The following is a 13,259-nucleotide window of genomic DNA, read 5'->3' on the forward strand; positions in this document are numbered from 1 at the left end:
CGATCGCGTAATCGCTCGAGCGGTTTTACCGTCGCGTCGATACGCAAGGGTTCTAAAAGGTACGTTATAGATCTGACCAGCGCGACGTACACTTAATTTTGGATCAGATTGAAGCGCATGTAATGCTAGAATCATATCACTTTCATTCCAAGAACCAACCATAGTTATGTGGTGAAAAACCGCAGGTCAAAGTGGTAGCGTACGAAAATCTGCCGAAGTGTGCAATTGGATCGTGGACTACGTTAGCCACAAAATATTACTGGGAGCGAATGATTCAATTCCTAGTAATTTCATGGCTTCTGTGTCCGTAAAGTATAATCAAACGAACCCCAGGAGGGTCCACTGGCTGCATCTTAGGAACAAGCACCTCTTTGAGCCACTTTAGGGCGGTTTCAATACGTGCTACTGAGCTCTCGCGGATCACTTCATATTGTCAGAGAATCTTCAAAAATGTCTTGATATGCGCTAGTCATGATGTATCCCCGATATTACCTATCTACCATTAGTTCCTGACGCATTCATCCGAGACCGTCATTTCTTTCAAAAACCAACGTCACTCGTAGTTTCCTGGTCCCTCCCCTGTAAACTCTGGTCTGTTGTTCCCGTATAACTCTGCTCAGGTGCGTAATGTTCCTGCAAATTTTGTTGAAAGAGTGCGTCATGAGCGGCTAATTCGTAGCGAGGCTGCTGGGTGGCAAGTTCACCGTGAGACGCCTCGGTCGGCATTTCGACAAGGGGATACTGCCACGTCGGGCTATTCAGCTTGTCGGTCTGCCACTGCTGATCAGCAGATAACCCCCCTACAAGTGCGGCTTTCTGGGCCATTCTGCGGCGGAGGAGGAAGCCTGCGGCTCCGCCGATTGCAGCAAGGAGTGCGACGCCCCCAACAGCTCCACCCACTATGGCACCCACTGGAGTCGAACTGGTTTGAGGCTCATCCCCCGTGCCTGTGGAACTAGAATACGGTCCCGAGCTCGAGCTCGTTGTGGATGATGTCCCGTTATCCCCGACGTTCGGGTTTGACCCGTCGATAAACAAAGCTTTGACGTCGTCGCTACCCCACGATACCGAAGCCAACCCCCCCTGGTCATACCAATCACGAATGACTTGGGGCGATTCATATTCCGCCGCGTTCGCATCGTAACTGCTCGCCCATTGCATCTGTGACATATCGAAGATACCGAGGCCCTGCTTCCACGGGTCGGCTTGCAGAATGGAATTCGGGTACCCCTCGTAGCCGTTGGTGCCACCCACGCTCAGCATTTGCCGCTTTCCTACTACGACACAAGCGTGGTCGTTACGCGGCGTACCTAGGCTGGAGGATTTGAAGAATACGAAGCCGGGAAGTGAAAGCACGAAGACTTCGTCGGAGGAGCTGGTCGTCTGATCCGACATTCCGCCGTATATGAAGCTACGCATCAAAAGGTTAGTCGTAATCCCATTTCACGTCGAGGAAGTATCTCTTGCATTTCGTATGTCCCATTTGGGCCGGCAACCCCAACAGTGCAATGGCGTTCCCTCGTTGTGGGCTTTGACCCTGTCGTCTTCTGGCTGTACCACTTGTTTGTCTTGGGGTCGAGCATCGAGAGACTGTTCCAATCGAGTTGATCGTACTCGGTCACACCGCCAACTGGGGCTTCGGACCCGCCCAAGAATATGAGGAGTCCATCCGGTCCAAATGGTATAAATTCAGCACGTCCATTCATGTTCGTGCCGTATTTTTCGAAACCGTCGGAGCTGGAGTTCGTGAATGTGAGATTACGCATATCGAAGGTAACGTAACCCGGTATTGCCGTGGTCAGGTTTCCCGAGATGCTTGTATCTGTACGTATGCTCACATCACCCCCAAGAGCATATCCCACACCGTTGTGGGTAGTAAATGCAGCACCTATAGGCCGGAGTGAGTTGCTGAAGGCTACAATTGTCGAGAGTGTGACCTTGCTCCATTCACCACCCCCTTCGCCATCCGCAAGGAATTTCCATATTTCATTGTCGGCAGCCTCCCCCCAATTCGCCGTCATTCCGCCCCACGTATAAAAAGAGTTGACCGCTGGATCGTTCCAGTATATCTGTTGATTTTGTAGGGGCGCTTTCTTCGTGATGGAGCGAATAGAAACACTGTCGTTTGTCCATGACGATTTGATGGGTAATGAAAGGGTTGAGTTCACTACGCCTCGCGTCAACCACATACATCCAGGCACTCAAGACGGGGAGCGCTAGCCGAGATACATCGCGAATGGAGGACCTACTGGCATACGAGGGTTTGCTCTCACTGGGCTCCTGACCACCTTCTGCTTGAGACATCTCGCCGCCATCTATATAAACATAGTCGCCAATCACCACGGCCGCGGGGAAAGCATGGCGGCGGAAGTTTTCTGGGGTTGGGTTGTCAACACCTCGCCGCGACAAGCCATCATCGACGGCACCTCTGACAATACTCCCCAAAACCGATGGTAAAACGAAAAGAGAGCGTATACCCCTCATTGGGAAAAGAGAAACGAACGAACGGACGACGGCAAGAATGAAGACAAGCCGTCGAAATATGGAAATGTAAGGGAAGAGAGAGTTCGACAAATTAGAATGACCGGAGAAGAATTGGCGACTGCGCTATCCAGGGGACCTCAACTGTGTCACTCGACTACTAGGCGACGGCAATAGCACGCGCATGTCTCTCGATCGGTCCTCAATCGTAAAAAACCCCTGGTGCCTCGCTGTTTCCTGTAAAGCCGGTCAAATTAGTGGCTTCATCTAACTTCAGCTGGGAAACGACCCATGCGACGGCATGATGAAGCATGAGTGTCAATCCGTTCCCGCGATGCGGATTGGTCGAACTTGGCCATAACGTAGCAACATTAGCCCGCCGTGTCATTTTATCATGAGGCGCGGCTAGGCAGAAGGATCTTGAACCCGGCCGATTGGTAGGGCAGCGATTGAGTAGCAGGGGAGGCATGTTTTCAAGCTGCATATGGCGGATTGTCATAGAATGATCAGGCTTTACTGATCGCTGATCAAAAGATGACCATAACGGCGACGATGGCATCTTCCAGCTGAGAAGGCCTGGAAGAAGATGTCGAGTCGAACAATGCTACCAAAGTGTTGGGGAAGCTACGCGGCGTTAGCACGCTGCGACTGATGAGTGGTCTGTGCTACCATGCTGTTGAGGCAGTGATTGCCCCGAGAGAAAAACAAAAGCAAACAACCCTTGCAAAACTGGAACAGTTCAATTACACCTCAGACGTTGAAGGCTTGATCTACTAAAAGGCTCGAACCAGCTGGCAATACAGTGTATTCTTAGCCTTCCAACTGCAATTCAATCTCTTCGGCTGCAATAATGGGTTTGCATCCTTCGCTGAGAAGGCCACGAAATGTCGAAAAGACCTCGACTCACTAGTAACTAAAGGCGCAGTAGCTCTGGAGGTTCCAACGCCACTGCTTCTCCGTCTGGCCCTAAATGGCTTGGGCGATAAGTGTGCTCACCCCACACAGTCAATCAAACACACCGGTCGCTAGTTGAAGGCCAAAGATGAAGACAAACCTTTTGAGCCTGAGTTGAGCCTGACCTGAGCTTATGTAATGTGGCGAAAGGAAGCCCCTTGAAAACAGACACCGTCGGTATTAGGATTGTTACTCGTCTCTGTCCCCGATGCGGTTTCCACTCTCCACTGCTGAACAGATAATTGTGTTTGTTGTAACTCATCCCATACGACCGACCACGTTAAGCAGCCTGAACGGGCATTCGAGACCGTCAAAAGGCATGGATATGACTGACCTAGTCCATCGCGAACGTTTCTAGTCTTCTGTGTCCCCTCGGATTTGCAGTGATCGTGTCCTCGGGTAGACTATCACACACCTCCTGAGCTCTATTTTGTGTAATATTCGTAGCGGCGAACATAGGTCGAGTCCGCCGTTGATTCATGCTTCCTAGCATCCAAAGCCTCACTTAGCTTCATTCTGGTTTGTCGATTCCTCCAAAACCATCCCCTTGGAACATTCCCCTGTCAAATATCAAATACCCAGCCCGGTTCATCACTTTCTGATATCTAGGCGAGAATCATGAACCACGAATTTCTACCGTCTCCATCCGTTCGCCTTCATCAGCTTCAACCACTATCTCGCCCGATAGATGTGCTACGACGCCCTCAAGATCCGTCTCCGTCAGACAAACCATGCCTGTACATCCCCCACAACATTCCGGCCATCGTAGTAGCGGTCGCCTTTTGGCCGTATAGCACGTCTAATGCCTCTGTGCTGACTTATCTTGACACGACGAGGAGGCTCTTGTCCAGATCTGGGTGAGGCCAGTTAAATTCGAGATTAGGAAATCCATACTAATAACAGACCGGAAGACCAAGCAGTGGCGGTAAATTTGCTTTCGTATCTCTGGGGGAGGGGAGATCGAGGAGACTGGTAATCCTCGTACGCTGTGTCCGAGAGCGTGCCCAAAGTGGCCGAGACATGGTTCAACTTCGACGAGATGGAATGGAGACCTGAAGATATCGCCGCAAGGCTTGATAGGCGTTGCTGACTGTCCGTCCAGTAAGGTTCGACTTGGGGCCAAGGTCATGCTGTCTGCGTGAGGAATCGAAGTTTTCGATATACTCCAAAGTATAGTTGCTGAACTGAAATCGCTACTGATTGAGACTAGATGGATTTATGTGAGCGTTCGCAGGACCCGGTACGAAAGCTCTACGGAACAATTCTTGATAAATCATCAAGGTATGTGACTTTCTACGGTCAAATTGGCTAGGGATTTTCCTACATGTAGACATCCTCTCTTCATAGAGGTATGATAGGCCACATATGCACACAGGTATGATATAGAGGCGGATAGGTCTGCAGGTCGGCTACTGCTAGTATGATTATAATACACATGGGAGCTACGTCATAGACGGTACGTTTGTAAGTTGTATCATGCAAGGGAGTCTGTGTATTATGTCCATACAGTTGCTCGTCTAAAGGCGAGGCCATCTTTCCGTCCAACTTTTTCTACCCCCATTTTGGCATAACAATGGGGGAATGTACGCCGTAATCAAGGTGTTCAGTAATGGTGTCCAGCCATGGCGTCATATTTGAGTTTATATCGGCTTGTCATGCTGACACCTGCTTGATCATCGAGCAGCTGGAGTGGTGTGCGAATTCTGCATGGCAACTCAGCTCAGACTCCAGTAGAAACGGAAATCTACACGTCCATCACGCGGTTTGAGAAGTTTCATTCGCTCTCAAGCACATAAGGTTGACGTAACAATGACGGGGTTGTCGTACGGTGAGGAAATGATTGGATATGTATGACCTCGCTCTCATCTGTCCGACAGCCTGACGGGAACCTTACCTAGCTTCTGCTTGTAGGAGGTACAAATTGGTAAGCTGAGGTAAAACGGAGCTAGTACGCCTGTAAATGCAGTATTCTACAGCTCGGTCGGATGCTACATCCCCGCATATTTTGAAAGCCGGGCTTCATTTGTAAGCTGCAACCGCAACTACGCAAAACCGAGACAAACGCACATTTCGTACCGTCCAGAGGTCGGACCGGATACTAAGAGCTGCAATAAGGGGAAGCTAACAAACGTCATGAGATGAAGTTGACGCCTGGTTGTTATTCACTTAAAGGTGCCCAAACTTTCGATGGCTTCCGCTAGAGTCCTACCTCTGCGACTCATATGCAGCACTTTTCGAATAACACTTTCCCAGAAACAACACTTCAGAAGTATGGCGACAGCATACAAAATCAAGATCACTCCCGAAAACACCGGTTTGTGGCATTTTGGTCAGGATGAATCTGCGGCCGAGAAAGCTACCGAGTTGCTGCAAAAGGATATGAACGTACGTCATACTGGTTTTTGGCTTGCAAAATGAGGTCTTATCTAAAAATAATATCAGCAACACCACGTGTTCTTTAACGATGGTGGATTTCACAACCAGTAAGTCGCCTACATTTCTTTTTCAGCGGAGTCTCGGGTTTCTAATATTTCCACAGCATCAGCCACCATATCCTCGCCTTGTACGGCACAGGGGCGTCGGCTGAAGACCTCGTGAAGGGGTACATTGAGAATGAAGGATACCAGCGTCCATCGGTGAAGGCGCATGGAAATCTGGTTGAGGACCTCAAGGACTGGGAGAAAGCGAAGAAGCATTTGGGCAAGGCGAAGTATTACACGGACTGGCTTCACTTCTACCAACATGAGATCGAACGACTAGGTTGGCAGAAGGCACTGGCCGAGTACATGTTCAAGGGCGACGAGAGATGCGAGGACATGATGGTCAGGATGTTTTCAGGTGCGTCTTGGGGTCCCGCCCCTATTCATCCTTTGTATTCTAGGCTGTGGTATTGAATTTCGTCCCCAGGCTTTCTCCACCCTCTTATACAGCTGATGTACGGTGTGGAGTGGGATCAACCCGCCATTGTCGCGATGGCGCTGGCCCAGGCCTGCGTGCACGAAGACGAGCTCCGAAAGTTACTCATCACGGCTGAGGAAAAGGCAAAGTCTGCACCGACGCCCATGCCGACCATCGTGTCTCTTCTCAACACCTTGGCCAAGGACGATAAACTGAGAAACTCACCTCGACTAGATGACAGCAACAAGATCCGTGATGGAGTCCTGGCTCGAGCGTGGGAAGAAGCAATCAAGTATTGCGGACAGGTGAAAGTGCTGCCTGAAGAGCTAGACCAAAGAACGGCCGAAATGTTCAACGCAGCAATCTATGAAGCTTCTTGTGCCGCAGTCTATCCGGGAAAGGATCCCAAGTATGAATTCTTTCTGATGTAAGTACCGGATCCCCACTCACTAAATCCTCGATTCTAAACACACAGACATCATGTCAATGTTTCTCCCATCTTTATCGTTCTCAATAAACAGGATTGGATCTCCACCGAGAACAAGGTGCGAATTTTGGAATGGAAAATTCGCATGGATTTACTCCAATATGCCGCCAGAGGATGCCCCAAGATATTAGTGGATAAGATTGCGTTGTACGTACCAAAAGATAAGAACCCAGGACCAACTATCGGTACGTGATATTGAGCTACACTGCCATTCGCTTTAGGATGTACTAATGAAGTCCAGAGTTACTCCCCAGAATGCACAACTTGGTCGAAGATGGCCACGCTATCAAGCTATTCCGAGCAATCGGTGTAGGCCAACATGTTAGCAAACCATACGAAGACGAACAAGGAATGTTCATTAAGGGCGACTTATGGAATAAGGTCGGGCATTTGGTTGCTGATTCGGTCGAGGCACCGGGACCAACTTGGGTGCGTAACGCGGGCTTCGATGAGGCGTGGAAGGTGAGTAATGAATCGGGTTGGCTAGCACTTATGTTGCCGTTTACTGATTGTACATCAGGACGTCGCAGATCGGCCAAGCGAAGGCGGTAAGGTATCTTTGTGAGTTGACATCGTAACAACGGCCAAGAGCGCGCTGGAACCGCTGCGGAACGTTTCTGATAGTAGAGAGTATATAAGATAGTGTACATTACACAAAACTCAAGCTGCCACAAGTTCACCATCAATACCTGCCTATCCCTTATTATTCCCCCACCATGAAACACCCTCTGATCAAGTTTTTCCGCAACGCCAAATCCCCTACAAGTTTTTGCCCAGGCTCGTCGTGTCTATCCATTGTTTCGACGTGGACAGGAGAACCATGTCTGTCCGTTCAAATTCCAATAAGCAGCAGCGTTCCAGATTCCGCATCACATGCTTCTAGGGTGATGCAATTGACCGACTTTCTTCAGCAGTAGAATCGCAACCGCCATAACTTTCTAACACGGCGCGTTCTTGTCCTTATCGGCCGGATCACTGGCATCGTAGGCTCTGATATTGACGAACAGGCCCTAAACCGTTCGCATCTTCACGACTGTCCCGTCAGACAGCATGAATTCGGGGAACTTGGCGCCCAAGATGGCGCATTGGGTGAGGCTAGGGTGCTTGGGTCTGGTTGGGACATTTGGTGAGTTGCCTAGGTATCAAGCGCTGTTATGAAATGTGGAAGGCACTGGATGTGCTGTGATGGGCAGTTGTGGTGGATGAAATACAGTTAAGGAAGCATGTCACTAGGTTAGTGAAGCCGGTCCCTTTTCGTTGCACTTGCCTTTAATTTAAGTACACGCATGCTGAGTTGGAGATTCCTTGGCGTTTTATACTGACGACCTTATGGAACTTGCTTAAGTATTAGTCTTCACTTTTACTCGATAGACGATCTAATTTCTAATTGAATGGCATTAGCACGCTGCGACTGAAGGTTCTTTGTTCTTTCTGAGAACTGGATATATAAGTCATATGATGAGGTGGGGATTACTACCTATGTACGGGTGCGATATCCTCGATACGAATTCGAGTAAAATATCTTCGTTTTCTCTTTATATCACTCTCGTCTTGTACATAGTTCGAGATTTATATCCTTAAGTAGTGAAACATGATGGCAGTTTTCCTACAATACATTGAAACAACACAACATGGCCATCCACGAAGTTGGCACAATTCTGTTTTGCATTTAGCAGAGCAATATTGAATCTGTGCTAGTGTACCTTCTAGGTGCAAGCAAATGCCTAAGCACTGCAATCCAGCATGAAGTGTGTTAGGCTCCCGAATCTGCTCCTCAAAAGTTCCATTAAACATCTTATTTGCAGCTTGGTAAAAATTACCGAGCTTATAGACAACACCCCAGAGTTAACGAGGATGCAGATATTGCTTGCGTCAAAAACCGCGCGTAAAAGGAAAACAGTAATAGAGTATGCCCTGCTTATTTACCCACTCGACGCCCTATCATATGTCATTCCATTCCATTCCATTCCCTTTCAAGTCCCCATTATCAGAATACCGTCCAGAAACGCGGGCCGCCAGCGTTCGTCCCAAAGTGTACACTTCCACCGAGATAAGAGGCAATCCGCTCTACACCTCGGCCAGCTGCCCATCTGCCCCCTTCTTACTCTTATGCTGATCACGAATGAAGTCTTCAATATTCGCGTCATGGCTGGGACGTGCAGGGAAGCTATGGGTCTCCTTGGGCGGAGTCGTGCGTTCGTCTTCCTTCTGCTCTGCATCGGTCCCCAGGATCTTAGCTGCGGCTGGGACGTAGTGGTTCACTATTTGGAGTGTGAGTACATGTATGGACGTTCCAACAAATGTGGTGGTACATGGGGGCAATGTCGTACCTTTCTCCTTAAGTATCTGCGCGGTGCCAGGTTCGGTCTCGGTGCTTGGTGGGTGACGGTCATCTTTGGCCTTCTGGTCCAGCTGCTCCTTGAAGCTTGATGTGTGTTGCTCTTCGCTTGTGGAAGAGAGGATTCCCGTTGAGGAAGACATGGGGTAATATCTAGTCGAGGTGATGTGAAGATTTTGGGTTGGCAACAGAGCCAAGGACTAAGGGATTGTTTGTAGGGGGTTGTGTGGTTGAGATAACAGCCCTTGCGAATATCCTATGAAAGGCTAATCTGAAGTGTGATATCACTACGAGGATACCTGCGCGAGTTGGCAGATGCTGGGCAAGATGTAGTAGTTTCAACACCGGGTAACACCGGCTACGTCATTTCTCTTGTGCCGTTTCCCGATTCCATGGGCGCATCGACCCCTGCCCCGCGCTAAGATAACGCTAATGTCGGTACCCCTCCATGGGCGATAAGCCCCAGAGGCAAGTCGTATGAGTGCCGGAAGCGGGACTTTTTTACAACAGCTGATGACATGGCTTGAAAAAGTTGTTTATTCCAATCGAATGTTCGTCCACGAACACCTTCCAACTCACCCCTACCACCCACGATGGCGCCTATACCAATAACAATCATCACCGGCTTCCTGGGCTCAGGGAAAACGACTCTTCTCCTTAACCTCCTTCCCCAGCTCCGCGCCGCAAACCCCACCTACAAGCTCGCCCTCCTCAAGAACGAGTTCGGCGATGTCGCGATCGATAGCCAGCTAGCCACGTCATCCGCCATCTCTGGTGTACAAGAGCTACTCAACGGTTGCATATGCTGCAACTTAGTTGGGCAGCTCTCGGAGGCACTCGCCGAGCTGCAGAAATCCGTTACGCCGGATCGTATTGTCGTCGAGACATCTGGGTCGGCATTCCCTGCCACATTGGCGATGGAGGTGAATCGGTTGGCGCGGGAAACGGGGAATTATACTCTCGACGGCGTCGTAAGCGTTATTGATGTTGAGAATTGGAAGGGTTACGAAGACACAAGTTACACGGCCAGAGTACAGGTGAAATACACTGACTTGATTGTGTTTAATAAGTGGGAGAGCTGTGATGAGCGGCGGTTCGACGAGGTTCTGGACCGAGTTGGAGATTTGGAAGTCGATATTGCATGGGTCAAGAGCGACAAGGGACGCGTTCCTGTGGATGTGATATTTGGCGTAGATGGTGGCCTCGCTCGAACTCTGACCGAGGAGGCCACGGCAAGGAATGAACATGGGCACGATCACAGCCACGACCATCAAACCGAAGTCGAAGTCCTGTCGGTCACTCTGAAGGGAAAGGAGGGATCAGCTGTCTCCTCAGTCAAGCTGATGGCTTTGCTAAACGCAGCCCCGAAAGACGAGGTATACAGGATCAAGTCGGTTTTGACGGCATCCTCGACAGTTCGAAGTTCAGGCGAAGATGAGTCGTTGCCTACGCCACCACATCCCTCCCAGAGATATATCCTGAATTGGGCATTCGGGAGGTGGACGTTCACACCACTGGCGGACGAGACTGCGGAGCACAACTCAAGCGACCATGCGCCTTTGCGCATGACCCTGATTTTAGCCAGGTACGAGAGTACGAAATGGACAAAAAAGCTGGAGAGTGGCAGCTTCTTGGAGTTGGACGGGGAAGATAAGGGGGAGCTGATTGTCACAAAGATTTCATGAGCATTTGTCGAGTAGACCACAGGATGGCATAAACATACCATAGAAGAAGCAAGCATGAGCTTGAGACAGCATGCATATAGATGCTCCGGGTTATATAAGTTTCTGTTTATATCTTCCTGGTGCCAGTGCCAACCGTGAAAGGCAGAGTCGAGTCTAGCATTTCGCAAAATACACCTACGACTACGACTGTGCCATAGACGTACCGTTTGTTGTAATGCTTTCCATCAGTTTCAACCTGATAAAAATCGGCGCAATGGCGTGGTTAAGTACCAAACTCCCCTCGAATGTATGCGCTGCTATAAGCATGCCATTCAGTGTTGGGCACACTGAGGGTTCATCAATTTCTGGCACCTGTGTTTCCGGATTAATCACACTGTGAGGACGTGCTGCTTTAATCCGTCCTCTGCTTCTTATTAGAGGAGCCGAAGTTGAAACCGGGCCCAGACCTCTTCTTGGTCTTCTCCATCTCTTCCTTCATGATCCGTTCGGCTTCGCTCATCTTCCGCGGTTGCTGAAATGGCGATGGCTTTTTCGCGCCTCCAGCAAGAGCGTTCTTTTTGGCTGTTGCGAACACATTCTTGGGTTGCGGCTTTGCGGTCATCTTCATAGATACGGGCGCAACGGTTGGCTTCTCCGGGACTGGTACTTCCGTTGTGCCGGCTAACTCCAGTGTAGGTTCATCTTCTTTATCTGGGGATAACGCAGGATTTGTACTCGCAGCCGGCTTTGCGCCGAACGACAGCTTGATCTTCTCACCCTCGCCTCTCTTCAGTGCCAGTTCTTCCTCATCCTCGTCGTCCTCACGGTCTGCACCTCCAGCCTGCTTCTTTGCCGCTTCTCGCTGCGCACGCTTGACCTGTTCTCTAATCATCCTCTGCTCGCGCTCTTCGTCACCTTTGTCTTGCATTTCCTTCCTCTTCACTGCCTCTTTCCGCCTTAAGGCCTCGGGCGAGTCATCGATCCATGCGATATGAATCCCCTTGTCATTCTCCTCGACTCGACAGAGGCCTTCGCGCCCCAGATGCTTGGCAAACTCAGTCAGACTCGGCCATTTCGTCGAGTTCATATGTACGTGCTCCTTGTTGGCGATGTACTCCTGGTAAAAGTGATTTATCTGGACCTGCTTCTCGCCATGACCGGTACGCAGCAGTTGTAGGAAGTCACGCTGGAACTGGCGACTGTATTCGTTGATAAACTTCTTCGGATCTTCGCCCACCAGCATCATCTGTCGGACATGTGATTCAGACTGTGTGTGCATCTTGAAGCCGTTCTCATCGCGCATTTGTCGCTCGCAGACCTGACAGAACCATCGCAACCGCTGGAGTCCTTTGGACTTCATCTTGTTGTTCAGGTACCTGGTCGAGCCGACCTCTGCTTTTCCCATCTTGGCGGTTGGGAAGAGAATGACGTGGGAGAAGGATTAAATTGACGATTTCGGATGATTGAAGAATGGAGTGCGTGTTTGGATGCGATCGCATGTGGTTATATGGACAGCAGATCATAAATCGGCTTCGTTCGCGACGTGACGGATGGGTTTGCGGACGACTTTCAATGTCGGCGCGGTGTTGTTGGCGGAGCAAGATAGCAGCTGCGACGTCGAGGCCTCCGTTTTTGATTGCACCAATTCGCCCCATATGACCCGCCCACCAATCCAATCAGAACCCTGGGACCGACTTTATTACTCAGCCTGACATCGCAGATACCATCATGCTTAATAGTGAGTGAGGTCGACGGTTTATCATAAATACTTCGTCTTGCCTCACCGCTGTCGTTTGTATTTATATTCCCTCTTCCTTTCATTTCCCTCGGACTCGTATTTCAGCTAATGACAAAAACGTCGTACCACAGGCGCAAAGCAGCTCAGGCAACCTACTGGGCCTCCTTCGTACGCGGCGACGTTTGTCTAGAGAAGCTCGATAAGGTAACCTTGCTTCGCCCCCTTTCCTAGGATATTCACACCGGAAAAATACTTGAGGGATAGGAGAGAGCAGTTTGTATCGGTTTGAGGAATTACCAGTATCGTTATTGCTCACTAGCTTCTCTAGAGCATTTAACTATTATAAGGTGTTATATCTTTAAACACTTTTTGAGGGATTCAATCCTCTATTGATGACTCTTTGGCGAGCCTGTCTGGATTGTTGTGTCTCTCTACTCTTCTGTAGGTTGTATCTGTAGCTGGGAAGGGTTTGACCACCAAAGTGCAATTGCCGCTACACCGCCTTCGGCCTAGGGCATAACCTTGGCGCTCAATCCCAGACTTCTCAATTATTTAATTTACTAACGTGAATGTACACCGCTGGCCATGACACCGAGCTGGCCACTTTCATGCGCCAACGCGACCGACCAACTTAATGTTTGATTTTCTCAACAACCAATTATGGCAAAGTCATACAACGAAGCAGACTTAATGCTAGCC

At 49.7% G+C, this 13,259-nt stretch overlaps 5 protein-coding genes across 5 annotated transcripts; 2 read left to right on the forward strand and 3 right to left on the reverse strand.

Moving 5' to 3' along the window:
* Positions 1–540: 540 nt before the first annotated feature.
* On the reverse strand, positions 541–2,484 carry BCR38DRAFT_454311 (uncharacterized protein; the record flags this gene model as incomplete). The annotated part of the gene is made up of 4 exons (XM_040861690.1): positions 541–771; positions 805–1,411; positions 1,468–2,167; positions 2,250–2,484. The coding sequence occupies 4 exons, from the start codon at positions 2,482–2,484 to the stop codon at positions 541–543; spliced, it is 1,773 nt and encodes a 590-aa protein (XP_040721514.1).
* Positions 2,485–5,354: 2,870 nt separating this feature from the next.
* BCR38DRAFT_418423 (HypA protein) lies at positions 5,355–7,514 on the forward strand. The gene is made up of 8 exons (XM_040859222.1): positions 5,355–5,607; positions 5,689–5,820; positions 5,878–5,918; positions 5,975–6,273; positions 6,343–6,760; positions 6,809–7,005; positions 7,062–7,282; positions 7,341–7,514. Exons 2-8 carry the CDS (start codon positions 5,707–5,709, stop codon positions 7,383–7,385), a joined length of 1,335 nt encoding a protein of 444 aa, XP_040721515.1. The 5' UTR covers positions 5,355–5,607; positions 5,689–5,706; the 3' UTR covers positions 7,386–7,514.
* A 1,373-nt stretch (positions 7,515–8,887) lies between these two features.
* Positions 8,888–9,301, reverse strand: BCR38DRAFT_480400 (uncharacterized protein; the record flags this gene model as incomplete). Its single annotated transcript, XM_040863272.1, has 2 exons — positions 8,888–9,081; positions 9,151–9,301. The coding sequence occupies 2 exons, from the start codon at positions 9,299–9,301 to the stop codon at positions 8,888–8,890; spliced, it is 345 nt and encodes a 114-aa protein (XP_040721516.1).
* A 450-nt stretch (positions 9,302–9,751) lies between these two features.
* BCR38DRAFT_480401 (CobW/HypB/UreG) lies at positions 9,752–10,843 on the forward strand (the record flags this gene model as incomplete). Its single annotated transcript, XM_040863273.1, has 1 exon — positions 9,752–10,843. One exon carries the CDS (start codon positions 9,752–9,754, stop codon positions 10,841–10,843), a length of 1,092 nt encoding a protein of 363 aa, XP_040721517.1.
* Positions 10,844–10,898: 55 nt separating this feature from the next.
* BCR38DRAFT_418425 (domain of Kin17 curved DNA-binding protein-domain-containing protein) lies at positions 10,899–12,533 on the reverse strand. Its single transcript, XM_040859223.1, has one exon. The coding sequence runs from the start codon at positions 12,225–12,227 to the stop codon at positions 11,235–11,237; it is 993 nt and encodes a 330-aa protein (XP_040721518.1). The 5' UTR covers positions 12,228–12,533; the 3' UTR covers positions 10,899–11,234.
* Positions 12,534–13,259: the final 726 nt, after the last annotated feature.

The sequence above is a fragment of the Pseudomassariella vexata genome, assembly GCF_002105095.1.
Source record: "Pseudomassariella vexata strain CBS 129021 chromosome Unknown BCR38scaffold_1, whole genome shotgun sequence".
Classification (NCBI taxonomy): domain Eukaryota; kingdom Fungi; phylum Ascomycota; class Sordariomycetes; order Amphisphaeriales; family Pseudomassariaceae; genus Pseudomassariella; species Pseudomassariella vexata.